The sequence below is a fragment of the Terrapene carolina genome, unplaced genomic scaffold (genome assembly GCF_002925995.2).
Source record: "Terrapene carolina triunguis isolate 2854851 unplaced genomic scaffold, T_m_triunguis-2.0 Scaffold69, whole genome shotgun sequence".
In the NCBI taxonomy this organism is placed as follows: domain Eukaryota; kingdom Metazoa; phylum Chordata; order Testudines; family Emydidae; genus Terrapene; species Terrapene triunguis.
Genome location: NW_020664420.1, coordinates 14,481,829 through 14,509,453, shown reverse-complemented (window position 1 = coordinate 14,509,453; position 27,625 = coordinate 14,481,829). Strand labels below are relative to the sequence as shown.

Sequence of the window (27,625 nt, the reverse complement as noted above, 5' to 3'; positions counted from 1 at the left end):
AAAAAAAAAAAAAAAAAAAAAAAGCCGTGATCGCGATCTGCGGCGGCAATTCGGTGGGAGGTCCTTCGCTCCGAGTGGGAGTGAGGGACCATCCGCCGAATTGCCGCCGAACAGCTGGACGTGCCGCCCCTCTCCGGAGTGGCCGCCCCAAGCACCTGCTTGGCAAGCTGGTGCCTGGAGCCAGCCCTGTTCGTCAGATGAAAGCTTATGCTCCAATACATCTGTTAGTCTATAAGGTGCCACAGGACACTCTGTTGCTTTTTACAAATAATTTAGAATTGCTAGATCCTAGTAGGATATCTATCTGGTTCTAGTCCTTTCCTGCTCTTCTCTTAGGACTGTAATTAGACCATTGCACAGTTATCAAACAGGAATGACTTTTCAATTATCACTACTGACCTGAGTTCAGTTTGAAGGAGTTGCCTTGAGGTAAAAACTCAGTATCCTATTTCCAGTCCCTTGATTTTACATAGTGCTCCAGATAATCCTTTTAAGATATTGCTAGTTGACAGCTAAAGCAACAAAAGACAGCTTAGAAATAACATTCAAGCCAACAGTGATTTTGGTTGACTTGACTAGTGATCCTTGTTAAACTGGTTTGCATAATACACTTAACTTACACGGCCATTTGTAGAGAGGGATACTATAAAACATTTTACATGAAATACAAATTGGATTGGAAAAGTATCCATTAGTATATTGCTATTTAGAATGACTTATTTTTAATTTTTTTCTCAACAGGGGAATGCAATTAAGACCTACAAATACAATGCAATTACCTTTTTACCATTGAATTTGCTAGAACAGTTTAAAAGAGTGGCCAACTTCTATTTCCTGGTTCTTCTTATTTTACAGGTAAAATTTGATTACATAATACAGATAATTATGATAAAGATGATAATATAAGTTCAGTTACTCAGTAATGCAGCTGAATATTACTGCTTTTTGTGACATTGCTATCATGAAACTAAAGTGGACTTTATAAACAACTCCAGACTAACTGCTTTTAAAATTCAGCAAGTTTAATATGAACTTGGAGCCATGCACTTTATTGCACATTGATCCTTTTAGCTTGATATTTAGATTTATACCTTGTGTACCCTGCTTAGAATACAACTAGTTACTTAGACTGTGAGCAATTTGGGGTATGGACCATCCTTTTTGCTTTAAGTTTGTACAGTGCCTAGCACAATGTGGTTCTAGTCCATGACTGGAGCTCGTAGGTTGTTTTCACTGCCAGGAAAAAAAAATGTGCATTCTTAATTCACGTAGCTAACTCAGGTTAATATAGTCTTGAAGGCATGGCAACCTAAAGCCAATGTTCACTCCCAGGATCCCATATAGACTTTATACCGAACTGCTAACACAAGTTAAGAGTTGCCATGTCTTCACTTCTATTTTAACCTGAGTTAGCTAACCTGACTTAAGAACACACCTTTTAAAGAACTTAATGTGCTCAAATCAGGGAATTGGATAACTTATGTTCTTCTTTGAGTGATGGGCCCTATTGTAGTCCACTGAGGGTTTATGCATGTGCACTATGCATCTGGAGCCAGAGAATTTTGGTTGGTCCACGCATGAGCCCTGACTCACCTCATGGTTTTGTCCGAGGTGACCAAGGGCAGGACAGACAGACTGTGTCTCCAGTTCCTTCTCACCGCCGCATGGTCTGGATCGGAATGATCAGTGTCCGCTTGCGAGTGATGCACTTTCACAAACAAAGTTGTATATAGTTAGTGTTTTAGAGTTTTACTATTTTTATTGCTTTTAGATAGTCTGTAGTAGTTTTAGAGTAGAATAAGTTGTTTGGAGGGCTTATTGTTTCTCCATACTCTTTCCCACCCCTCCCCTCATACCAATGCACGGGTACTGGACTCTGCCGAAGACCCCAGGCTTTAACATCGGTGCCTCCTGCCAGTGTTCCTTCTCGGTCAGTGACGAATATCAGCACTGTCTCTACTGCTTGGGAGAGAACCACATTGCATTCAGATGCAGTATCTGCTAGTCCTTCCTCAGCCATACCCCAGAAGGTCGGGCTCCTTGCCTCCAGAAGCACCTCGTGGAAGTTGCCATGAGGCCTCATTCGGATCCAGGCTGGGGAACCCCACCCCATCTCCGTACATTTGCCTGAGACAGCCAGGAATGCCCCTCTGGCTATGGAGCCCGAGTCTGGCACCGGCAGTATCACCGCTATGGGCCCCCGCCAGGGCGTAGTTGAGAGGCAAGGAAACTCGATGATAAGCATGGCGGTAAGACTTCCTCTAAGACCAAGAAAGGGGACATTCCATCTACTAGCTCCCGTCATGGAGAAGGAATACATGCCAAGCCTCATAAACATGAGAAGAGGCCTCACAAGAGGACAGAGCCACTGGTACCAGGGACAGAATCGCCAACCTCGACAGCATCGATGCCCCCACAAGACAAGAGACTTTTCCATCATGGGGAAGTCCCCCACTCCGATGCCACTCTTGGGAGATTAGGAAGAGTTCCAGAAACCCAGGATATGTTTGCTCTGGGGGACCCAACATCTTTACACCTGTCTACACCCTCCACCTCTAGGGATATTGTGTCTTCCCTTCAGGACATACTGCATTTGGCACACCACACACATCCCATTCTGGTGATCTACACACTTCCCCTGGTTCCAACAGTACCGCCTATGGAAAATGTCTCCTAATTCTTATCTTCTTATCTTCAGATGAGTCGGATAATGGGCAGAGTCAGTCCATCCCATACCACCACGAGGACTAATACAGGAAGCCATCTATACCATGGCAGTATCCTCTGCTGTAGCCGCCACAGAGCCACTGGTTTCCCACACCGTGGGGTCCATCACAACACCCACTGGATCCGTCATGCTGGCCCAATTGGGGACCTTGGCCCCATTACCCTCCTTCAGAGCCCCATAGTCAGCAAGGGAGACTTCACCAATTTTCCCATCTCATGCACCTTCCTGCAGATGCTCGACACCAGTGATGGAGGAAGAGTCACTCAGCCCAGTTCTGATGGTACCGATTGAGCAGGAAAGATTCCCGTCTTCCTCTCCGGATGCGGCAGTGGCTTGAGCACCCCCTTCAACCCCAGATAACTTCCACCAGTTTCAGGATCTTCTATGGAGGGTGGCAGGGGAGCTTTACATCCCTCTGGAGAAGGTCCAGGGTACCCAACATCAGCTCCTAGACATCCTTCACTCATCAGCATCAGATCTGCACCACCTGGCGCTCTTCCCAATCTCCCAAGAGTTAAGGGCACCTTCTCTGTACTCAGTACTGGCACTGGAGCAGTGGACTTCTCCACAGTGGAAAGATCTCGTCTTACGGGCATTTTTCTACCCTAAGGGTAGAGTTGCATTGCCTATCAATGAAGCTATACTTGAGCCAGACAGGACATTTTAGCACATGCTGACCATATGTACACCTTTCCTCCCTGCTGTCCCTAATCTCCTGATTCAGCACAATGGCAGCATCAGCCATCCTAATCCAAAGGTGCTCCATCTCAAAGCCTGGTATTTGGATAGAAATTTTCTCTAGAGTGGACATGTTCATCAGACGTGCAAAACATCCTTTCTAGCAGCAGGAAGGACTCCACTAAATGTGGTTACTGAGCCAAGTGGACACGCTTTGCTTCCTGGGTGGAACACAAAGGATTTTCCCAGAAGCAGGGGGGATTCCCCTCCTCCTTGACTACCTACTGTCCTTGAAGGCATTGGGTCTTGCCCACAGCTTCCTCGAAGTCCACCGAGCAGCAATTAGCACCCTCCCCCCCGTGGAATGACCTTCCATCTTTAGCTACCTGTTGACTGTTCGGTTTTTGGAAGGGCCTCATTAGAACCTTCCTACCTGTACAACCTATCGCTCCCCAATGGGATCTTAACTTGGTCCTATTTGTGCTAACGAAACTACCCTTTGAACTGCTGGCATCATGTTCAATGTCCCTCCTCTCCATGAAAGTTGCCTTCCTGGTTACTGTCACATCAGTGAGGGCTGGTGAGCTTGGCGCCATGATGGCAGGCCCTCCTTTCATGACTTTCCATAAAGATAAAGTATCCCTGTGTCTGCATCCCAAATTTTTGCCAAAGGTCATTCCCCAATTTCACGTTAATCAATCCATTCACTTATTTGTTTTCTTCATGAAGCCATATGCTTTGGAAGAGGAATGGTGACTCCACTCCCTTGATGTCCATTGGGCATTGTCCTACCTGAAAAGGATGAAACCGGTCAGGAAATCCCCCGGGCTGTTTGTCGCAATAGCCAAAAGAGTTAAGGGGCGGGCAATCTTCACACAATGAATCTCTAAGTGGATTTTGGGCTGCATTACACTCTATCAATTATCTGTCCTCCAACCACCCTCAAGGGTGTGGGCCCATGCAACAAGAACCCAGGCTCTGACCATGGCCTCCCTCCATGACTTATTGCTTTGGGATATCTGTAAAGTGGCCAGGTGGAGTTCAGTTCACACCTTTGCTGTGCATTATGCCTTAATGCAGGACCCAACAGTGGATGCCTCCTCTGTTGCAGCTGTCCTCCACTCATCTATCCCATCTTCATCCTTGTACCCTCCTCCAACTTACGTACTGCTTGCTAGTCACCCTCAGTGGAATACAATAGGGACCATCACTTGAAGAAGAAGAAGAAGAGGAGGTTACTTACCTGTAACTGGAGGTTCTTTGAGATGTGTGGTCCCTATCTGTATTCTGCTTCCCCTCCTTCCCCTCTGCTGCAGATCTGTTGATTTGCAGTGGAGAAGGAACTGGAGACACAGTTGATCCTCCCTGCCCTTTATCACCTCGGACGAAGCTGTGAAGTGAGTCAGGGAGCATGTGTGGAGCCATGGATGCTACTTTTAAATCTCCATCTCTGAATGCCTGGTGTACATGCATAAACCCTCCGTGGAATACAGATAGGGATCACACATCTTAAAGAACTTCCAGTTATAGATAAGTAACTTCCTCTTCCAGAACTGGCATATGAGACTGTTAGTCCAGAAGCAAGAATTTTTAATAAATCTATTTTATGGGGGTAGTACCATATGACTGGAGAATGCTAATATCATCCCTGTATTTAAGAAAGGTGGGGAGAGTGATCAGGGCAATTACAGACCTGTTAGTATGATCTCAGTAGTATAAAAGGCTTTAGAACAAATTGTGAAAGGAAAAAAAATAATTTAAATTCATAGAAGTAAATAATAAAGGGGATGTAATGCAATGTGGGTTTACCGAAAGTAAATCGTTCCAGAATAACCTTTTTTGAAGCATGTGGGTGCAGGTCACTTGCCAGGATTATCTGGCTCATGTAATCATTTCCCTGCCATTCCAGGGGCCACTGGCAGGGTGCACCTCAGTCCCTCATATTCTCTGCCTGTGTCACATCATAATGTAGTTTCCTGTGGGCTGTAATACTTCAGTCTAATTTTGGTTGTTGGGCTTAGTGTGTAGGTGCTGGTTGGTGCTTGAGGCCTGTGATGTACAGGAGGTCAGACTAGATGATCTGTTGGTCCCTTTTGCCACTAAAGTGATTCACCAAGTTGTTTCCTGATCTTTGTTCACATTCACAGACAATTCCTCAGATAACTACTTTATCGTGGTATACAACGCTAGTGCCTTTGCTCTTGGTGCTTGGGATAACTGCAATCAAAGACCTAGTGGATGACATTGTAAGAAATATTTTCTTAATGTTAAAATTGATGACAAGTTATTTAAATATGTAAGAGTAAACATACTCCTTTTTCCTGTCCCCTTAAGGCTCGCCATAGAATGGATAATGAGATTAATAACCGGACATGTGATGTTATCAGGGATGGAAGGTATTGTAAAGTTTTTGCTTTAACTTTGAAAGTAATGTTTTTACTAGTTACTGATTGCTCCTGCAGAACTTAAATTGTAGATTATATTGTACATTTAGATTGCAGTTCTCCACTGTTTATCGACTCTTATGTGTAACTCCTATTAACAATTAAAGTTAATTGCCTACATCCAATCCCTTGTGGTTTGAAAGAACAGTCACATTAAAAAAAAAAAATCCACCACTGAATCTGTGTCAAGTGAGAGTTTTGGGGAAAAAGGCAGAAATATTCATGTGTGTTAAATGATGAAGCTTGCCTGCATTGCAGTTCTTAAGAATTTCAGTCATCAGGAACTGTTTGAATAAGGAATGTTTCTCTCCTGAGATATAAGGCTCTTCTACTCTGATACTGTGGAAGTCTGCTAGGGAAGATGCCATACACTTGAAGATGATATATAAATGAATACTACTAATCTTAAAAAATATTTGACACTTAGGTTCAAAACTGCTAAATGGAAAGATATTCAAGTTGGAGATGTCATTCGTCTGGAGAAAAATGCCTTTGTTCCTGTAAGCGAATGGCCTCATTTTAAAAAAAATAAATTTCTTGTTTGCGTGGAGTTTCTCTGGTGCAATGTTGTTTTGGCTTTCATTTATTTACTGTGCTGTTTTGACTAGGCTGATATTCTGCTGCTGTCCAGCTCGGAACCTAACAGCCTTTGTTACGTAGAGACAGCTGAACTAGATGGGTAAGGCTCTTTTTACGGGATTTCTTACATGTCATTTTTGGTTTAATGGTGAAAGGGCCGAAGTGTGTGTTGCAGAAATATTATTCCAAAGTAGTGAAATTCTTTATATACCAAGGTGATTAGACGTGGCAAATTTAAGGTAATTAATTTGTGTGAGTTTTGTTATTACTGTTTCATAAATATCTTAATTTGTATTCTCCCTAAAATGAATGGCTTTTATGAAGTCCAGGTGACCTGGACTCTGCATAATATGGATCACTAGTGAGATACGCTAGAATAAATTTTCGTCTGGCAGTGATTTAGCCACACAACTTCTATTGATCTTGAGGGCCACATGTTTATTCCCTACATTACAACGCTATAAAATCATGTATAGAGTCCGTTTGGATTACCAGACATTGCAGTCAGAGTGTGTTTTTTGCTCTCTTTCACTAGAGCTCTTAATTTTGTCAGTTATTTAATTTTAGGTTCTACTTTATTTACAACAGCTTCCTTAAGCTTAACTACTGCATCAGGAAAGCAGTGGCTTTGAGCATTTACGTTCATCCCACTAACTTTACCGTTTGGCATCGTATTAACGTCCCGTTCCCCGCCTCCAACAACAGCAGTTAAAAGCTGAGCAGCCCTAGGCAAAATACTGTGGAAAATTACAGCTGCACGGATCTTGTGAAATGTACTGGGAAAAGAGACGTGCAGGGAACCTCTAAAAATGGAAATTTACAAATCATTAATTACTGCTTTAATATGAGTCTAAAGATAATCTCTTGAACCCTTATCAAATTAATGAGGTAGAGGAAGAAACAATGTGTAGAAAGCTTTTTTTTTTTTTTTTTTTTCCACAGTGCCTTTGCACCTTTTTCCTTTTGGCAATGAAATACTATTAATACAAGGTTATAATAAACTAAAACCAATTTTTCTGAATTTTATTTTATGATATCAAGTCATAATAGTACGTGCACAGATGTAACCTAATTCATTTATTTGGAAACAGCACTTTGTGCTGACAGTGCCTCTGAGGTGAGAAATCACAAAGCAACAAGGCACATCCTGGTGTGTGTTGTGGCTGAATGGTGAATATTACACCATTTGAGACTCTCCTTGTTTGAACTCTGAGGTGTTTGTTCTGTCTTAAATTATTTCATCGAGAAATGTAAATAAGAGTTCAAGATCTTGCCAAAGCTTTCCCACTTTGAGTCTGTTTTTCTACAAGTAGTGTATTAACTGGGTTCTTTTTACGGTGTTGCTCCCTCAGGGTACCCAGGGTTGTGAGGCATCTGACCATTACATGCTTTTTATCATGAAGCCTGCTGTGGATCAGCTCCCTGAAACCACCAGCCTCTGGTAGCAGCAGATCTTGCTTTTTCCGCATGGGTAGCGACAGGCACACACCAGCCCTGAATACACAGAGCTTTGCCTGCAGCATCCCCAGCCCCTTATCCACTGAACACTCACAGGATTACCAGGCCTGCTATTCCCAAAGAAACAGTGTACACCAGCTTGCAAGATTCAACTTGCTCCACACCACAGCACTTAGATATATTCGTTGTGAAAACAAGAATAAATTTATTAAATAATAAAGATTGAAGTGAGAGTGAGTAAGAGTACTGGAAACAAATGGGTACATATAAAAAAATCTTAATGTGCTTTCTAGAGACTATACTTAACTAACAATTTACTCTCTTGTCCAAATAAGTTTCTCATCTAAAGTTCTCTCCAGTGTTTTCAGCTAAGCCTGGTTGAGACCCCTCTTTCATGAAACAAAATCACTGCCCTTTTACTTCCTCAGTGAAGGGTACCCAGGCAACTCCCCTGTTCCCCCAAATATACTCAAGCAAACCTTTAATGTACACCTCCAGATAGGGTTTCCTCCCACCTGCTGCTTTTCTCTTCCTGTTAGTTTATTTCTGAAGTCCTCACAATCCTTCCTTTGCATTCCATTTAGAGTGATCATAGGAGACCCTTTGTGAACAAGACATTTCTCCATTTATTTATAAACATACAGATAAACATGTATTGTCTGACAGAAAACCTATTTTTCACCTTTGCTGGTGACCAGCACCTTGATACAGACATTAGGAATGTATTTTGAGAATATATACTCACTCCTTACATAGTACCTGTACATACACTTCAAAATGCTATGAATGCGCGGAGCAACACCGGCTTTCATGTGAGACCATGAGCGACATTCTTTGGTGAACTAGAAAGTACATACACCTCTACCCCGATAAAACACGACCCGATATAACATGAATTTGGATATAACGTCGTAAAGCAGTGCTCGGGGGAGGGGGGGGGGCTGCGCACTCCGGTGGATCAAAGCAAGTTCGATATAATGCGGTTTTACCTATAACGCGGTAAGATTTTTTTTTGGCTCCCGAGGACAGCGTTATATCGGGATAGAGGTGTATCAGACTCAGAAGAGTCCTGTAATCCCTCTGCACCTCCTTGCCAGTTGGCACTGAGAGGTTCTTGGCTCACATTTCCTTATTTACAGTGAACGTAAGTCAATCAATATATCCATTATGGGGAGAAATGAGCAAGCTTTCTTGTTAGAATTACTTGTGCAATTTGTGAGAATTTCAAATGCATTAATGTAATGTTTGCAAATGTGCTATTTTACCATTTTCTCAAAGTGGATGTGCACAGATAATAGCTGCATACGTATGTGTGTGTGTGTTCGTGTTACTTCAAATTTTCCTCCTTTTTTCGGGTTTTGGTAACCTTTTTTTTTTCCTTCTTCTTCTTTCTTTTAGTGAAACTAACTTAAAGTTCAAAATGTCACTTGAGGTAACAGACAGATATCTCCAAGAAGAAAGTGCAATGGCAGAATTTGATGGTTTGTGCAAACACTTTGTTCTCATTACAATTGCTCAAATGTAGCTTGAATAACTTACAGTTAAACAAAATGTAGAGCTCAGACTGGGCTGTTGGTAATATGTATATGGTTCTATTTTTACGCCAGTATGCAGTACAAGTAACTGGTTTGACTGAAAATTGTATTTTGCTCAACAATACAATCTGAAAGACAAGATTTTGTATCATGGACATTCTGCAGTATGTTGATGAGAGGAGAGAAAGGAGATTCTAAACTAACATTTCCATTCCAATGTTTTCTGTAAAAAAAACAAAGTGGTTTATATTGGGAACCTGTAGACTAGTTTCTATTACTCTTAGTATTAAACATAATTTTACTGTGCAAACACAAAGTGTATTTTATTTTTCAAATTTCACATTCCCTCCTGTTGGGATCTGAGATAGAACTGTATTTCTTTACTAAAATTCTCTAGCAATCCTGTACCTTATACTTCAAAGAAAAAAGTTTCTAACAAATTTATAGCAAATATGGGTAAAAAGTGGTAAAAATTCTCACCATCTGGCTAAAGTTCAGATTGCAATATTCAATCACTCATATTTTTTGTTCATTTACATTTGTAAACACAAATATATCCGAATTCAAAATTTCAAGATGAGCTGAATTCCATTTTCAGATGGAAGCAGAAATACCATGTGACATGAAGTGATCAATCCATAATTTACACAATAGCAATAAAAAATAACAAAGTCCACAAAAGAGACCATAAACTAAAATACATGAATTGTAGTTGTAGCCATGTCGGTCCCAAGATATTAGAGAGACAAGGTGGGTGAGGTAATATAGTCTTTGGACCAGTTTGTGTTGGTGAGAGAGAATCATAGAATCGTGGAATATCAGGGTTGGAAGGGACCTCAGGAGGTCATCTAGTCCAACCCCCTGCTCAAAGCAGGACCAATTCCCAACTAAATCATCCCAGCCAGGGCTTTGTCAAGTCTGACCTTAAAAACCTCTAAGGAAGGAGATTCCACCACCTCCCTAAGTAACCCATTCTAGTGTTTCACCACCCTCCTAGTGAAAAAGTTTTTCCTAATATCCAGCCTAAACCTCCCCCACTGCAACTTGAGACCATTACTCCTTGTTCTGTCATCTGGTACCACTGAGAACAGTCTAGATCCATCCTCTTTGGAACCCCCTTTCAGATAGCTGCTTTCAACTATCAAATTCCCCCTCATTCTTCTCTTCTGCAGACTAAATAATCCCAGTTTCCTCAGCCTCTCCTCATAAGTCAAGTGCTGCAGCCCCCTAATCATTTTTGTTGCCCTCCGCTGGACTCTTTCCAATTTTTCCACATCCTCCTTGTAGTGGGGGGCCGAAAACTGGACACAGTACTCCAGATGAGGCCTCACCAATGCCGAATAGAGGGGAATGATCACGTCCCTCGATCTGCTGGCAGTGCTCTTACTTATACAGCCCAAAATGCCGTTGGCCTTCTTGGCAATAAGGGAACACTGTTGACTCCTATCCAGCTTCTCGTCCACTGTAAGCCCTGGGTCCTTTTCTGCAGAACTGCTGCCTAGCTACTCAGTCTGTAGCAATGCATGGGATTCTTCCATCCTAAGTGCAGGACTCTGCACTTGTCCTTATTAAACCTCATCAGATTTCTTTTGGCCCAATCCTCTAATTTGTCTAGGTCCCTCTGTATTCTATCCCTACCCTCCAGCGAATCTACCACTCCTCCCAGTTTAGTGTCTTCTGCAAACTTGCTGAGGGTGCAATCCACGCCATCCTCCAGATCATTAATGAAGATATTGAACAAAACCGGCCCCAGGACCGACCCATGGGGCACTCCGCTTGATACCGGCTGCCAATTAGACATGGAGCCATTGATCACTACCCATTGATCCCGATGATCTAGCCAGCTTTCTGTCCATTCATTCAGCCCATACTTCTTTAACTTGCTGGCAAGAATAGCAAAGTTTTTGATACGGTCTCCCACAGTAAAGTCAAGGAATAACACATCCACTGCTTTCCCCTCATCCACAGAGCCAGTTATCTCATCATGGAAAGCAATTATGTTAATTAGGCATGACTTGCCCTTGGTGAATCCATGCTGACTGTTCCTGATCACTTTCCTCTCCTCTAAGTGCTTCAAAATTGATTCCTTGAGGACCTGCTCCATGATTTTCCAGGGACTGTGGTGAGGCTGACTGGCCTCCTTCTTCCCTTTTTTAAAGATGGGCACTACATTAGCCTTTTTCCAGTCATCCGGGACCTCCCCGGATCACCATGAGTTTTCAAAAATCTTGGCCAATGGCTCTGCACTCGCATCCAAAAAATTCAAATTTGGAAGAATATCTTTACCACATGCATGTTATCAGCATGACAATGTATTTTTCTTGTTGGGTCATTGCCACTTAAGTCTCAAAAGCAAAATAACATCAAATAATGAATAATAGCCTCAGTCTGGAGTTTAAGCGATCCAGTAAGTGAGAAACCTACATTCCTCTCCCATATTGATCACCTTCACTGTTAGGGAAATACTCAAGTAAAGATATTGGCTGAAAGTCAGCTTAACTGAGGGCTGAATACAACATGGCAATTGTAGCGAGAAAATAGTTCTGCTGTATACTGTGTATTTGTAGTCTGCGGATGAACTTAAAGTAAAATGCCAATGGATTAATTAATTAATTAATTTTTAATTATTTTTAATTAATGGAGATATCCTATCTCCTAGAACTGGAAGGGACCTTGAAAGGTCATCGAGTCCAGCCCCCTGCCTTCACTAGCAGGGCCAAGTACTGATTTTGCCCCAGATCCCTAAGTGGCCCCCTCAAGGATTGAACTCACAACCCTGGGTTTAGCAGGCCAATGCTCAAGCCACTGAGCTATCCCTCCCCCAATTCACCATATTCAACATTTTTGGCAATATAGCGTTGAATATCTGCACTCAGATTTTCAAACAAATGTTTCATCCAGAACTTTTGCTTTTAAATGCTGTATTTTTTGTAACAGAATCCAATGCTATTCCTGTAAAAGGACTAAAGTAAAATCCTGTATAGTATTTCATAACGTCATTGGTATTGATCATTACATTTTTTAAATTTTAATATTTTATTAGGTTTTATTGAATGCGAAGAACCCAATAATCGCCTAGACAAGTTTACAGGAACATTATTCTGGAGAAGCAGGACTTATCCACTGGATGCTGATAAAATTTTGTTGCGTGGCTGTAAAATCAGGAATACAGACTTCTGCCATGGAGTGGTCATATTTGCAGGTATTTATATAACAAACAGAAGTATATGAATTAAGTACAGCAAGATCACTAGGTAAAAGCTGCATCCCATAACTGTCCAGCATAGGCACTTCCATTAACTTCAATTGAAGCTCTTGTGTGAAGGATAGATCCCTGAACACTCCACCTTTTAAAAGGTGCAGAATCTTCAGTTCCAGTTGTTTCCTGTATCAGAGTCCTGACTTGGACAGCACTCGGCACACTACAGGATCAGACCCTATGTCTGCAAACTTACAAGGTCTAGTACACTTTTTTATGAAATGATATTCACGCTTGATGTCTTTCTTTTTATTTTTATGAATTTTGTTTTGTGTTTTTGTTTTTTTTTTTAGGAGGAGACACAAAAATAATGAAAAACAGTGGAAAGACCAGATTTAAAAGGACTAAAATTGACTCTCTCATGAACTACATGGTTTACACGGTAACAGACTTTGATTGTTTTTTTTTTTTTTTATTCTGTTACATTTTTGGAGTTCATACTGTATAGGTGTGAATGTTGTCCTGTTATGCCTAGTTTCAATAATCATTATTCATATTGCGACATACTATCAAGTATGTTCAGGCCCAAATTTAGGCACTAACCTTGCAAGTTCCACATGGGTGGATCCCACTTTGTGGTTAGACACTCAGTGGGCTTTGTGTCAGTGATGGGCCTGCCTGTCAAGAACAGCAAGTAAGGTTGAGGCCTTATTATAAAGGAAAACAATTACAAAGTGAGTAAACAAAAAAACAAAAACAAAAAAATCAATGAAAGTTTAACAAATGCTCATTTTTTATTTATAAAAATTAATTTTAAACATTTCACCTGCAATGTTATAAACTTTGGCTAAGTTAGACTTGAACTAAAACAAAAAAAAATTGGCCCCCAGGCACTTCACTGTTGCTAGTTTCATTTCCAAACGGAATTAAAATGCAACAGTTAAGCTATCTGCATATAGTAAAATGTGAAAATTAGACCTTAAAAACGTCTTCAGTTCAAACACAGGTCAATTTGAGAAAAAATCTGTCATATGTTAGTAACACAGGTAAGGACGTAGTGTCTTTGTAATTATTAATATCTTGGCAAATGTCCTGTTTTAAAACAGATCTTTCAAGGGAAAGGTTGCCCTAGTAGATCTGTTTTTCCTTTTATTGAATAACTACTAAGAATACGTCTCATGAGAATCTTCATAGAGGTCAAGGTTGGGAATCCAGCCTAGCAAATAAGGCCATTGACTTACAAAGAACACTCTTGGCACTTTATGTTCTAGATCTTTATCGTATTGATCCTCCTGTCAGCTGGCCTTGCTATTGGACACACTTATTGGGAGCAGCAGATTGGCAATACTTCTTGGTACCTCTATGATGGTGAAGACTACAGCCCTCCGTACCGTGGCTTCCTTAATTTTTGGGGCTACATCATTGTTCTTAACACTATGGTTCCCATTTCTCTCTATGTGAGGTAACTAAATCTTTGTTTTTAAAGTTGAAAATGTGGTGGGTATGGAGTAAAATTAATTGTATTTCCATTTGATGCGGTTTCCTCCAATCCCCCGTTCCCAAAAAGATGTTGTGTTCTTTTCCTCTTACTGATATTTTCAAAGGAAGGTGAGCCATACTGTGTGTCACTAGGCTGTACAAATCTTGACTGAAAGATGCAAAATTAATGTTAAAAACACTTGGCCTCTTTAATAAATATAATACTGTGTGGTGGTAATTGCAAACATGAACAAATTACTTCTCCAATATTCAAACAATGTACAGTGATAGGTCAGATCCTGAAAGAATTTACTTCTGTGTGTAAGCTAGTTCTGTACACTCCTATTGAGAAACTGTATGGAAGAAGCTGCTTACAAGATTAGGCCCTATGTTGAATTTTTTCATATGTTCTACATTCAGCTTTTTTAAGACGGAGAACTGGCTCACACTTCATTTTTTACTGAAAAGTACTTTGAGTTTTGGCTGTCAGTCTAGTATTCAATTAGCCCCCAAGATGATGTCTACTTTGTAGTTACATTTTACTATTGAATATAGTTTTCTCTCCAGTGGTGTTAATATGGGATCACCTTTGACATGCTCCATTTGGGGTCTCTTATCTGACTTGTACTGGGCTGTTTAAACTGAGCTGTGCACTTTGAATTGATTGTTTTGAGTACCTTGTATCCTGGGTGAGTTTTTGGAAATAAACTAGCTCCTTTTGTATAATTTCTAAATATTAACACATCCGATAACATGGGTTTATTTGCTTTACTGGTGTCCTTGAAAATCCATTCAGAACTTGATAGATCTATATAATGTCTTTGCATTTTAATGTATAGCAACCTGTTAATGGTATGATCTTGCTGTTGTGTTTTACTCAATTAGTGTTGAAGTGATTCGTTTAGGCCAAAGCTATTTTATAAACTGGGATCTGCAAATGTATTACCCGGAGAAGGATACACCTGCTAAGGCCCGAACCACCACTCTGAATGAACAGCTTGGACAAATCCACTACATCTTCTCAGATAAGACAGGAACGCTTACACAGAACATCATGGCATTCAAAAAATGCTGCATAAATGGACAAACATACGGTAAGTACATAAGAACACAAGAAAAACCAAACTGGGTCAGACCAAAGGTCCATCTAGCCCAGTATCCTGTCTTCTGACAGTGGCCAATGCCAGGTGCCCCAGAGGGAATGAACAGAACAGGTAATCATCAAGTGATCCATCCCCTGTCGCCCATTCCCAGCTTCTGGCAAACAGAGGCTAGGGACACCATCCCTGCAAGTCTGGGTCATTGCTAATTATTACGCCTCTCTACTGGCAACTGTTTTTCAATCTTAACTGTTGCATGCCCACTATATTAAGTGCTTATTTGTTAATGCACTTCAGTGACACAAGTGTGTTCCACTGTGAAAATTCTGATAGTCTCAATCCCCAAAATATAAAGGGTATGGTACCTTTTTTTGCTTCTACAAGGACAGAGATCCAGCTGGTTCTGAGGGATGAACATGAGATTGCCTCTTCCAAAACATTTTCTCCCCTGTTCCACTCTCCGCACTCCCAGCTTGCGTGTAGTAGACAGAGGGGCAGGGATGGGGGGAGATGGCTATGGGAATCGGGCACTTTGCACACTAACCCCACAGAACACTTTGTGGCTATGTTAATGATGATCTAATCAGCATTAACTCACGCACTCTGGACTCTAGAAATCTCCATTTTGGGGGAGCTAATTGGTGGGTAGAGGGGTGAGCAGTACAATTTCTGAAGGAGCTTTACAGAGGGAGCAGAAAAAGGGACCAGGCACCATTATGCTGGTTTTCAGTCTCAATTTGTGTGGTCTGTGCCTGTCTAGTTAAGCTGGTTGGAACACTTCTGGCTAACAGCATACTTTGACAAAACGTTAGTTTTGTCAAAGCTGAAATATTTCATGGCGATTGTCTCTATTTTGATTTAAGTTTTTCGTCAAGAAGGGAGAAGGAGAGAGAGAGAGAGAGACTCTTTAACCTGGTGGCTATGGCAGTGGCCCGGGTTGTGGGAGACCCAGATTCAAGATCCTACTCTGCCTGGTTCAGAGTGATCTGGGATGTAAACTCTGCCTGGTTTGGTTCCTGTGAGGAACAAAAACATATTTAAAACTTCAAAAGTTGTCATGAAATGCAATTGTCATCCTCTGGCCAGCTCTGGTCCATGGGCTCCGCTGGTTCTACTTCTTGCTTCACCTGCAGGGTGCAGATATGCCCGTTTTGGTTACACTTTCCTGACTAAATGATTGCTGCTAAAGTTATTCAAAATCGCTGTTGTTTTTTTAGCCATTTTTAAAAGAGCCATAGCATAAAAAAAATTATAGTTGGTATTTAAGTCAATGCTAAGTAGAAATTATTGGAAATTTTGCCAAAGGAAAATTCTGTCTGTCAGAAAATGCTGATTTCTCAAAAGCAATATGTTTCACTGAAATATGTTGCCTTTCAGAAATTCACGTAGAACCAAATTTTGTGGAAAAGATGTTTCAATAAAGTCAAAAGTTCCATTTTTGACCTTTTTGTAACAGCATGTTTGACCTTTCATTTTGAAACTACTTTTGGTTTAATTTATTGTATATTCTAAAATGAAAAGTAAAATTTGAACAAAACGTTTTAATCAACCCAAAACTAATTTTGTTTGTTTTTGGTTTTGGTTTTTTTGGTGTTTTAGTTCACAGGATTTTTTTTTTTTTTTTTTTAATTTTGTTATGTAACAAAAATCAGGTTCCCACAAGCTCTAATGCTGGCTGTGATTTTGAAGCTGTACTCCCATTTAAAGTTAATTGGAGTTTTACCATTGACTTCAGTGGAAACAGAGTTAAGCCAACACAGAGCACTTTTGAAAATTAAACCCTATACACTGTGAAATGATGGCTGCCAATATAAAAACCTAGATACGCTGAAATTCCCTTTAATTTGTATTCTGTCTACTTTGAGCACTAGTCATTGAAATTGTCAGATACTCACCTTTAAGATTTCAGAACGATATTGTTTCCATTACAGGAGAATCCAGGGATGAGTCTGGACAACATCAAAACCATGAAGAGGTAAGTCAGTTGACTTGTTTCACTAAGAATGTGTTGAAGACACTGGGGCTTTGAAATAGGAGGTTTAGGATTTTATTTTTATTTTAATTTAGGGGATTTTTGCCCCCCAAGTAATGAGAGGTTTTTATCTAGGCATGAAGTAATTGCATTCACCTCAAATTCTGTTCATTTTTTCCTAATCCAGCAAGTTGATTTTAGCTGGAACATGTATGCAGATGGGAAACTCGCGTTTTGTGATCATTATCTGATAGAACAAATTAGATGTGGAAAGGAGACTGAAGTTCGACAATTCTTTTTTCTGCTTGCAATTTGCCACACGGTAATGGTGGATGCTTCTGATGGTGAGTATTCTGCTTGTATAAAATGGACACATGGTAGCTTCAACTTTAACATCATTCACACAAGTGAGATGGAACACCAGGCTATTGTATAAATCCTAAGCTAGTGCTTGCGCTAAAGATGCCCATCTCTACATGTGCCATGAAGTCTCAAATTTGACTTTTGAATTGTCACAATTTTGACATAAATATATATTAAATACCTGCTTCAATAAACATTTTCTGAATCTAAGTTTTACAAATACAAAATACAGAGGACTTAGTGTTTTCGCAGTATTACACTTCACTCTATGAAAACCTGTATTTGGTGTACAGGGTTTCAAAAGCATTAACACCAAATAAAGGGTAAAATAAACACACAAGTATAAGCACAGATTTTACATACACATGTGTAATTTCACACACTTGAAGTTAATCTTCAGTGGGATAACTCATGTATAAACAGTTAAGTATTTGTTTATGTGCTGGCATGATTGGGACTATAGATGCTTTTCCCCTTCAGTAAATGTGCTTTTTCAACTCATAATGGTTCTAATATATGCACAAATATATACAGTGCCGTAGAGGACTAAGTTGAATAAAGAGGAATGTTGAACTTTGCAATCTGAAGAATAAATAAAGGTTAAGGGTGCAGATGGGTGGCTGTGGGGAGAAGTGGTGAACTGTGGAAGCAAGGATAAAAGTCTGAGTCCAAACATACTTTGTATGCAAAAGGAGGGGACAAAGTGCTGAATTTTCCAGCCACTTTGTTGTCCTGGTCTTATATGAATTCAGTAACTAGATTAAGATAAAGAAGGATGTGGATAAATTGGAGAGGGTTCAGAGAAGAGCCAGGAGAATGGTTAAAAGGTAAGCAAACATACTTGTAGAGAGAGAGATTCAAGCAGCTCTATCTATTTATCATAACAAAGAGAAGGATTAAAGGGTCACTTTATTACAATCTATAAATACTTGTGTGGAGACATGAGGAACAAATATTTGATGGATTTTTTCAGTCTAGCAAATAAAAGTTTAACATGATCCAATGACTGGAAGCTGAAGCTATACACATTCAGACTGGGAATAAGACATCCATTTTTAAATGAGAGCAATTAACCATAAGAGCAATTTACCAAAGATCATGGTAGATTTCTCCATCACTGGCAATTTTAAAATCAAGACTGAATGTTTTTCTAAAAGATTTGCACTAGGAATTATTTTGGGGAAGTTCTATGGCCTGTGTTATACAGGAGGTCAGACTAGATGGTCCCTTCTGGCCTTGGAATCTATGACTTTATTCACTGTAACTTTGTGCCTGCTTTTCTTGGTCTTCTCTAATTAAAGTTATTTTTTTCCAATGGTTAATGTGGCCACAGCTTTCTGTTTTGAGGCTGTTTATCTTCCAAAATGCTGCAATGAAATAAATGAGAAATTAAGATTCTACAAATAAAAATCACTTGTATGTAACCAAGTTCTGTTATCTCCATTTTACTGATGGAGAAGCTGAGGAAGAGAGGTTCAGTGACTTGCCTATTTGAAAGGAGTCCAGGACCGGGATTAAATGAGCTCCCAGATTCTGTCTTTTTGAATTGCTAGACCATTCCAACTCCTTTTTTTTTTTTTTAATTAAATCCACAGTAAAAATGGATCCTGAGTTATACAGAGAAATCAAAAGTGTAGAATATTAAACACCCCATATGGCCCTTGATAGCTACAAAGCATGGGGTTGTTAAAGTCCCAACTGTCTATAAATGCAGCACACTAGACAAGGGCATCAGTTACTAAAATATACTATGGCTTTCTTCCCTTTTCACTCTATTAATACTATAGGTCAGCTCAACTATCAAGCGGCCTCCCCAGATGAAGGAGCCTTGGTAACAGCAGCCAGAAACTTTGGATTTGCTTTTCTGTCACGAACTCAGAATACCATTACTATAAGTGAGATGGGGACTGAAAGAACTTATGATGTTCTTGCTATCTTGGACTTCAACAGTGATAGAAAACGAATGTCTGTTATTGGTAAGCTGATCTCAAAAAAACTTTATTTTTAGAGACCCCTAAAGAAAAACTCTCTAAACCAGTAGAACGGAGGTTCTCACACTGTGCTGTTATGGTTGTCTTTGGCAAAATGGCTCGTTATATGGTGGTGGCTGCTCTATATTTCCAGCTGCTAAATTGCTTTAAATGAAACTGAAATACACAGAAGGCTTTTCTAACCTTACTCTAACATGTTAAGTGATTGTTGTAGTGCTGTCAAGGATATTATTCCTTTATCAGTGTGATCCACCCAATTCTGAATGCAAGTGGAGGTGGTCTGTGAATGGATGCAGATGTGTCCACTGGACAATCTCTGTATTAAAATATGGGTCCATGTTATGAAAAGTTTGAGGACCCCTATAATGTCTAGTTCTTCTTCGAGTGATTGCTCATATCGATTCCAATTAGGTGCGCGCACGTCGCATGCACAGTCGTCGGAAAGTGTTTCCCCAGCAGCACCCGTTGGGTCAGCTGTGGAGCCCCCTGTAGTGGCACCTTCGATATATGACCCTCCCGACCCGGTGCCTCCTCAGTTCCTTCTTACCTCCAGTGACGGTCGTTGGAACTGTAGCTTAGCAAGTTCTACCACGTTTCCCTAGCTTTGTTTGTTTGTTGTTTTCTGTAATTATTAATTAGTTCTTAGTTAGTAGTTAGCTGTTGGGCTGGGGCGGGGGCTTACCTTCTATCCCGACTGCTTTTCCCTGGGAGGACTTACATGCCCAAGTCCCAGGGGTTCAAGCCCTGCAAGTCCTGCAAAAGCCCATGCCAACAGGCGACCCCCATGACGCGTGTGTCTGGGGGAGGCTCACCAAGCCGACAAGTGCAGGATTTGTAAAGGGTTTTGCCCCAGAACTAAAAAGAGGCGAGACTTTTTGTCTCGCAGCTCCTTATGGAGGTGGCACTTAAACCACAGCCTCCACCAGCGGGAAGACCTGGCGCCAAGTTCATCAGTGCATAGTACCCCGGTGACAGTGGCGGAAGCGGCATCATGGTAGGACTCTGGCACAGACCTGGGCACCACCGCTCCCTGGTGCCAAAACCGGTGGAGTTGACCCGGCACCACTCCCACTCACCGGCACAGAAGCAACACTGGAAGCCAGGGAGGAGCAGCTCTCCATCCCAGAGGCCCACCCCTCTGGAGTCAGCCAATGGGGCACGTCCTTGAGAGGAGCACCCAGGGCCGAAGTCTATGGAGATGGCACCGTTGACTTCGGCCCCGCAAGGGGGACCGTTGAGTCTGGTGCCGTTGGACTCCCCGGCCCAGGTCATCAAGGAGGTGGAATTGCCATCCACCCTGGATACCTTTAAGGACGCGAGGGACCTCATCGCCATGACAGTGCCAAGGTCACCCACCCTTTCATAGACTCATAGATTCTAGGACTGGAAGGGACCTCGAGAGGTCATCGAGTCCAGTCCCCTGCCCGCATGGCAGGACCAAATACTGTCTAGACCATCCCTGATAGACATTTATCTAACCTACTCTTAAATATCTCCAGAGATGGAGATTCCACAACCTCCCTAGGCAATTTATTCCAGTGTTTAACCACCCTGACAGTTAGGAACTTTTTCCTAATGTCCAACCTAGACCTCCCTTGCTGCAGTTTAAGCCCATTGCTTCTTGTTCTATCCTCAGAGGCTAAGGTGAACAAGTTTTCTCCCTCCTCCTTATGACACCCTTTTAGATACCTGAAAACTGCTATCATGTCCCCTCTCAGTCTTCTCTTTTCCAAACTAAACAAACCCAATTCTTTCAGCCTTCCTTCATAGGTCATGTTCTCAAGACCTTTAATCATTCTTGTTGCTCTTCTCTGGACCCTTTCCAATTTCTCCACATCTTTCTTGAAATGCGGTGCCCAGAACTGGACACAATACTCCAGCTGAGGCCTAACCAGAGCAGAGTAGAGCGGAAGAATGACTTCTCGTGTCTTGCTCACAACACACCTGTTAATACATCCCAGAATCACGTTTGCTTTTTTTGCAGCAGCATCACACTGTTGACTCATATTTAGCTTGTGGTCCACTATAACCCCTAGATCCCTTTCTGCCGTACTCCTTCCTAGACAGTCTCTTCCCATTTTGTATGTGTGAAACTGATTTTTTCTTCCTAAGTGGAGCACTTTGCATTTGTCTTTGTTAAACTTCATCCTGTTTAACTCAGACCATTTCTCCAATTTGTCCAGATCATTTTGAATTATGACCCTGTCCTCCAAAGCAGTTGCAATCCCTCCCAGTTTGGTATCATCCGCAAACTTAATAATCGTACTTTCTATACCAATATCTAAGTCGTTAATGAAGATATTGAACAGAGCCGGTCCCAAAACAGACCCCTGCGGAACCCCACTCGTTATGCCTTTCCAGCAGGATTGGGAACCATTAATAACAACTCTCTGAGTACGGTTATCCAGCCAGTTATGCACCCACCTTATAGTAGCCCCATCTAAATTGTATTTGCCTAGTTTGTCGATAAGAATATCATGCGAGACCGTATCAAATGCCTTACTAAAGTCTAGGTATACCACATCCACAGCTTCTCCCTTATCCACAAGACTCGTTATCCTATCGAAGAAAGCTATCAGATTGGTTTGACATGATTTGTTCTTTACAAATCCATGCTGGCTGTTCCCTATCACCTTACCACCTTCCAAGCGTTTGCAGATGATTTCCTTAATTACTTGCTCCATTATCTTCCCTGGCACAGAAGTTAAACTAACTGGTCTGTAGTTTCCTGGGTTGTTTTTATTTCCCTTTTTATAGATGGGCACTATATTTGCCCTTTTCCAGTCTTCTGGAATCTCTCCCGTCTCCCATGATTTTCCAAAGATAATAGCTAGAGGCTCAGATACCTCCTCTATTAGCTCCTTGAGTATTCTAGGATGCATTTCATCAGGCCCTGGTGACTTGCAGGCATCTAACTTTTCTAAGTGATTTTTAACTTGTTCTTTTTTTATTTTATCTGCTAAACCTACCCCCTTCCCATTAGCTTTGTGCCAAGCCTCCGGTACCGCATTGAGTGGCACCATCTCAAGGCAAACTGGTGATGCTCCGTCCCTCGGCATCATGGATAGAATCACGGCACCACTCAGGGGGTGGGTGCAGTCCCAAATCCGTTTGGTCAGGTACACATTCGAGCGACTGGGTCTCCTCCTCAACTTGGGGAAGTCGACCTTGGAACCGACCCAAAGAATAGAATTCATCATTGCGGTGTTAGACTCGATTCAGGCATGAGCCCTTCTGCCAGAGACCCGATTCCGAGCCATCCCAGACATAATTCAAAGCCTCCGGCAATTCCCAATCACAACAGCAAGGGGGTACCTGAGTCTCCTCGGCCACATGGGTGCTTGCACTTATGTGACCTGGCATACCAGGCTGCAGCTCAGGCCTTTGCAGGCATGGCTCGCCTCGGCCTACTGCCCCGGGCATGACAGCTTGAATTCAGTGGTCACGGTGCCGGGGCAGGTCCTCGCGTCTCTCCACTGGTGGCTCAGCTTTCAAGCAATGTGCGAAGGAGTCCCTTTCCTCACCCTTCCTTGTCCCTGATTATGGACACATCAGCTCTGGGATGGGGTGCCCATCTGGGAGACCTCCAGACACAGGGCCTGTGGTTGCAGGACGAGCTCTCCATACATATCAACATCAAGGAACTGATGGCGGTGCGCCTAGCCTGCCAGGCCTTTTAAGCCCGACTACAAGGCCAGTGCGTAGCAGTTCTAACGGACAACAACACCACCATGTTTTGCATCAACAAGCAGGGTGGAGCCCATTCCTCTCCCCTGTGCCAGGAGGCCCTGCAGCTATGGGAGTTCTGCATAGCCCACTCCATTCACCTGGAAGCATCCTTTCTATCAGGAGTCCAAACAACACTCATGGACCACCTCAGCAGATCCTTCCACACACATGAGTGGTCCATTCGGCTGGATGTCATACACCTGGTTTTCCAAAGGTGGGGGTTTCCCTAGATCCACCTGTTTGCCACCCACCGCAACAGGAAGTGCCCAATGTTCTGCTCCTTCCAGGGCCACAGCCCAGGCTCGCTCATGGACGCATTCCTGCTACCCTGGAGAGGTCGACTGCTCTACTCCTTTCCCCCGTTCCCTCTCATGCACAAGGTCCTGCTCAAGGTCCACAGGGACAGGACAGGGATAATTCTGGTAGCTCTAGTGTGGCCTCGACAACACTGGTACACGGCGCTCCTGAAACTGTCGGTGGACACCCCGGCCACGTTACCTCTCCTCCCTGACTTACTCACTCAGGACCACGGTCACCTCCATCACCCCAACCTGCAGTCCCTCCATCTCATGGATTGGAAGCTTCATGGCTGAACCCCATGAAACTTCTGAGCTCAGAACAAGTAAGGGAGGTCCTTCTTGGCAGCAGGAATCCCTCCACTAGAGCCACGTATCTGGCAAAGTGGAAGAGATTCTCGTGTTGGTGTCACCAGCATCGTACACCCTCTCCAGGCGCCTGTACCTCTCATTTTGGACTACCTCGTACACCTGAAACAGCAAGGCCTGGCGGCGTCCTCCATAAGGGTACACTTCACTGCTATCTCGGCCTTCCACCCAGGAGCGTCCAGTGATCCATCTTCGCCAACCCTATGGTTGGTCACTTCCTCAAGGGTCTGGACCACCTACATCCCCAGATCAGGTAGCCTCTCCCTGTGAGGGACCTCAACCTGGTCCTCTCCAGACTCCTGGGGCCCTCGTTCGAACCACTGGCAACTTGCTCCCTCCTGTATCTGTCATGGAAGGTAGCGAAAGGCCCTCACCTCTGACCCACCTTACACAGTTTTCCACAGGGATAAGATGCAACTCAGGCCTCACCTGGCCTTTCTTCCCAAGGTGGTATCGCACTTCCACACCAGTCAGGACATTTTCCTGCCTGTCTTTTACCCTAAGCTGCAGGCCAGTAACCGGGAGCAGAGGCTGCACTCCCTCAATGTTTGGCGAGCACTAGCTTTTTACATCAAGCGCACTAAGCCGTTCAGGAAGTCGAACCTGTCGAGCTGTTCATAGCGGTGGCAGACTGGATGAAAGGGCTCCCAGTCTCATCTCAAAGAATATCCTCCTGGATCATGTCATGCATCTGCACGTGCTATGAGCTGGCCAACGTACCAGCCCCGGCTCTTATGGCACACTCCACGAGGGTCCAGGCCTCATCATCAGCATTTTTGGCCTAGGTCCTGATACAGCAACTTGGTCCTTGGTACATATCTTCATTTCTCACTACGCCATTGTCCAGCTCGCCAGAGATGATGCGGCTTTCGGCAGAGCGGTGCTACAATCAGCATTTCCTTAACTCTGACCCCACCGTCTACGTAAGTCTTGGGAGTCAGCTAATTGGAATGGATATGAGCAATCACTTGAAGAAAAAACGGTTACTCACCTCTCGTAAGTGTTGTTCTTCAAGATGTGTTGCTCATATCCATTCCAAACCCTCCCACCTTCCCCTCTGTTGGAGTAATCGGTAAGAAGGAACTGAGGAGGCGCTGGGTCAGCAGGGTCATGTATTGAGCGCCAGGAAGGCACCACTCCAGGGGGCTCCACAGCTGACCCGACGGGTGCTGCTAGGGGAAAAAATTTCCAACGACTGCACACGGCGCACACATCTAATTGGAATGGATATGAGCAACATCTCTCAAAGAACAACACTTACGAGAGGGGAGTGACCGTTCTGTTCGCATGCTGAAGTGTTATCTCACTTAATAGTAATGAACAGTTTTTGATCTTAGTTTCTTCCCTAGCACATGAAGTATAAATTCACTAAAACAATTTCAATAGTGGGCTATCAGACAATATCAAATTCAGGTTTATTTTATTTTATTGCGAGTGCAAGGAAAACTGCAACATATCTTCACTGTAGTCTCTCTCCTGCTCTTGTGAGCAAATTGTGTTTTGATGTTTTAAAAAAATGCTTTCAAAACACAGTTCTTACCAATTTTGATACCTTGTTCATTCGCAGCAGGGCTGAGGAGGAAATGATGTGTTTGTGAACCAAAATTAAGCTGCTGAGCCGCATCAAAGAGCTTATACCAGTATAAGAGAGAAACTTGATTTAGTAATTCTAACTCTAGGCATACCAGCCTCGAATGTCTCTTCCTGTTTAAAGAAGTTGTGTATTGGTTGCCCTGTTATTTAACCTTCAGTTCTCTGATGGAATATTTCAGGTTTTCTAATTTTTAAAAAAAGAGATCTTCCTGTTACCAGAAAACTGATGACATAATAGCGAGACACAAAAGTCAGATCAGAAATTTATTCTTTATTACATCTACCCTTTGCTTTTTTTTGTTTGTTTGTTTCTTCCCCTTCTCTGATTTAGTAAGAGAACCAGATGGAAACATTAAACTTTACTGTAAAGGAGCTGATACAGTAATTTATGAACGTTTACATCCAATGAATCCTCAGAGACAGATTACACAGGAAGCACTAGATGTAAGTTTTGCTTTTTTAAATGCCATTTTTAACATGGGTAAAACGAAGCTATTTGCACCTACCTACAACTGCATTGAGTTGACTTATTTCTACTTTGCTAAATAATTATGAAAAATATAGCTCCATAGGACTGTTAGAACAAAGTGTTCGAAAAAGCTGAACAGCATCCAAAACAACTTCTTTTGCTGCTACTAGATGTTGTGTTGTTCGAAATCAGAACGTGTGATTTCCCTCCCCCCCTTTTTTTTCTTTTAGTTACGAATTAGTTTTTCGTTATCTGAGACACTTGCATGTCACTTCAGACTTTCCTGCTCCATTCAATTTTTTACTTGTACTTTGCAGCATGTTTTCTAGACCTACCTAGATGGACGGATAAATTGCACTATGTACTATTACTGCATTGATTGTTTTACATTTTTTCCAAATGATTGTAGAATCTTCTATTTAATGTGTCCAACTTTCACCATACAGTCTTGAGTACAGTAGCAGCCAGTGACTGAGTTCTTTCAGATTGACTAGTCATAGCATGTCTTCTCAACTTCAATTTTAAGCTAATATTGAAATCTATGCAGCTTATTTCTCTTTCTTTCCACAGATTTTTGCAAATGAGACCTTGAGGACATTATGCCTCTGCTACAAGGACATTAGTCATGGTGAATATGAAGCATGGAATAAAAAGTTCATGGAAGCTAGTGTAGCTGCAAGTAACCGTGATGAAGCCCTGGATAACGTATATGAAGAAATAGAAAAAAACCTTATTGTAAGTTGTAATATTTTAAATTTTATAAATGTGTTTTTATTCTTGTCCAAATAGTAACAAACCATTGTGGAAACTGAATAGCCCTTTTTGATTAGCACATTTGTGAGTACAATTTTAATTAAGATTTTGAGACTGCCAAAACTCAGTTCTAGAGAGCTTCAGGGAATGAAGGAACATGGATTTCTTTGGTTTAGCTTTCACTGGACTTTTTTCCACCATTCCAAAAAGGCTGCTAATCTCTGTAAGCAGTAGCACTAGCTCAGAAATGAGTTTTATTAAAAAAAAAAAAGTTCAGGATTTAAAATTTGATAGATAAACAGCTATCTGCTATGATGGTAACTGCATTACAAATAATTTGCAAAAAGGGAACCTTGCTATAGCTGTTCAAAGGTTATTTCCTCTTTAAAGCTCGGAACTGCTTCTATTATTAAATTGATCTCCACTGTGTGTGATGCAACCGGTTAGTATGGTATGGAGTTAACTTCCCTTTATTTGAAGGATTGAGTATTGCTTAATGTGCCTGACACAGAGGGTAAGACTAGAGGGACCAAACAGTCTGATCAAGATATGTCACTCAGATATCTCTAATTGTGTATATTCAAGACCACTTCATGAGAAGCAAGAGTATAAATTGCAAATAGCATTTAAAAAAACCAAAAATCTCTCATCACAGTCATTGTGAAGATTTTTTTTTAAAGAAACCCAATACCTTGGGCCAAATAAGGCGCTATTGAATTGGCAAATGCTATTGACTTTAAAAGAGTTTCTCTGGGGTAACTAGAAAGCAGAACTTGGCCATCTGAAGTATACCAAGAAAAAGTTTATTGTTAAAATGATCTCGTTAACTGTGAATTCCAGGATCACACAGCTCCGTAGAGGAGGCAGAGAGAGGTAGGGACAGAGCCTGG

At 41.9% G+C, this 27,625-nt stretch overlaps 1 protein-coding gene across 1 annotated transcript in view; it reads left to right on the top strand.

Moving 5' to 3' along the window:
* ATP8B1 (ATPase phospholipid transporting 8B1) overlaps positions 1-27,625 on the top strand; it is a 130,623-nt gene that overhangs the window by 75,974 nt on the left and 27,024 nt on the right. The window contains exons 4-18 of the mRNA XM_026649254.2: positions 742-855; positions 5,554-5,652; positions 5,741-5,802; positions 6,278-6,350; positions 6,459-6,529; positions 9,286-9,368; positions 12,466-12,624; positions 12,975-13,063; positions 13,893-14,083; positions 14,986-15,194; positions 17,132-17,175; positions 17,360-17,516; positions 19,323-19,511; positions 25,845-25,957; positions 26,553-26,717. Coding sequence (XP_026505039.1) covers positions 742-855; positions 5,554-5,652; positions 5,741-5,802; positions 6,278-6,350; positions 6,459-6,529; positions 9,286-9,368; positions 12,466-12,624; positions 12,975-13,063; positions 13,893-14,083; positions 14,986-15,194; positions 17,132-17,175; positions 17,360-17,516; positions 19,323-19,511; positions 25,845-25,957; positions 26,553-26,717 — 1,818 coding nt within the window. The remainder of the gene's footprint in view (positions 1-741; positions 856-5,553; positions 5,653-5,740; positions 5,803-6,277; positions 6,351-6,458; positions 6,530-9,285; positions 9,369-12,465; positions 12,625-12,974; positions 13,064-13,892; positions 14,084-14,985; positions 15,195-17,131; positions 17,176-17,359; positions 17,517-19,322; positions 19,512-25,844; positions 25,958-26,552; positions 26,718-27,625) is intronic.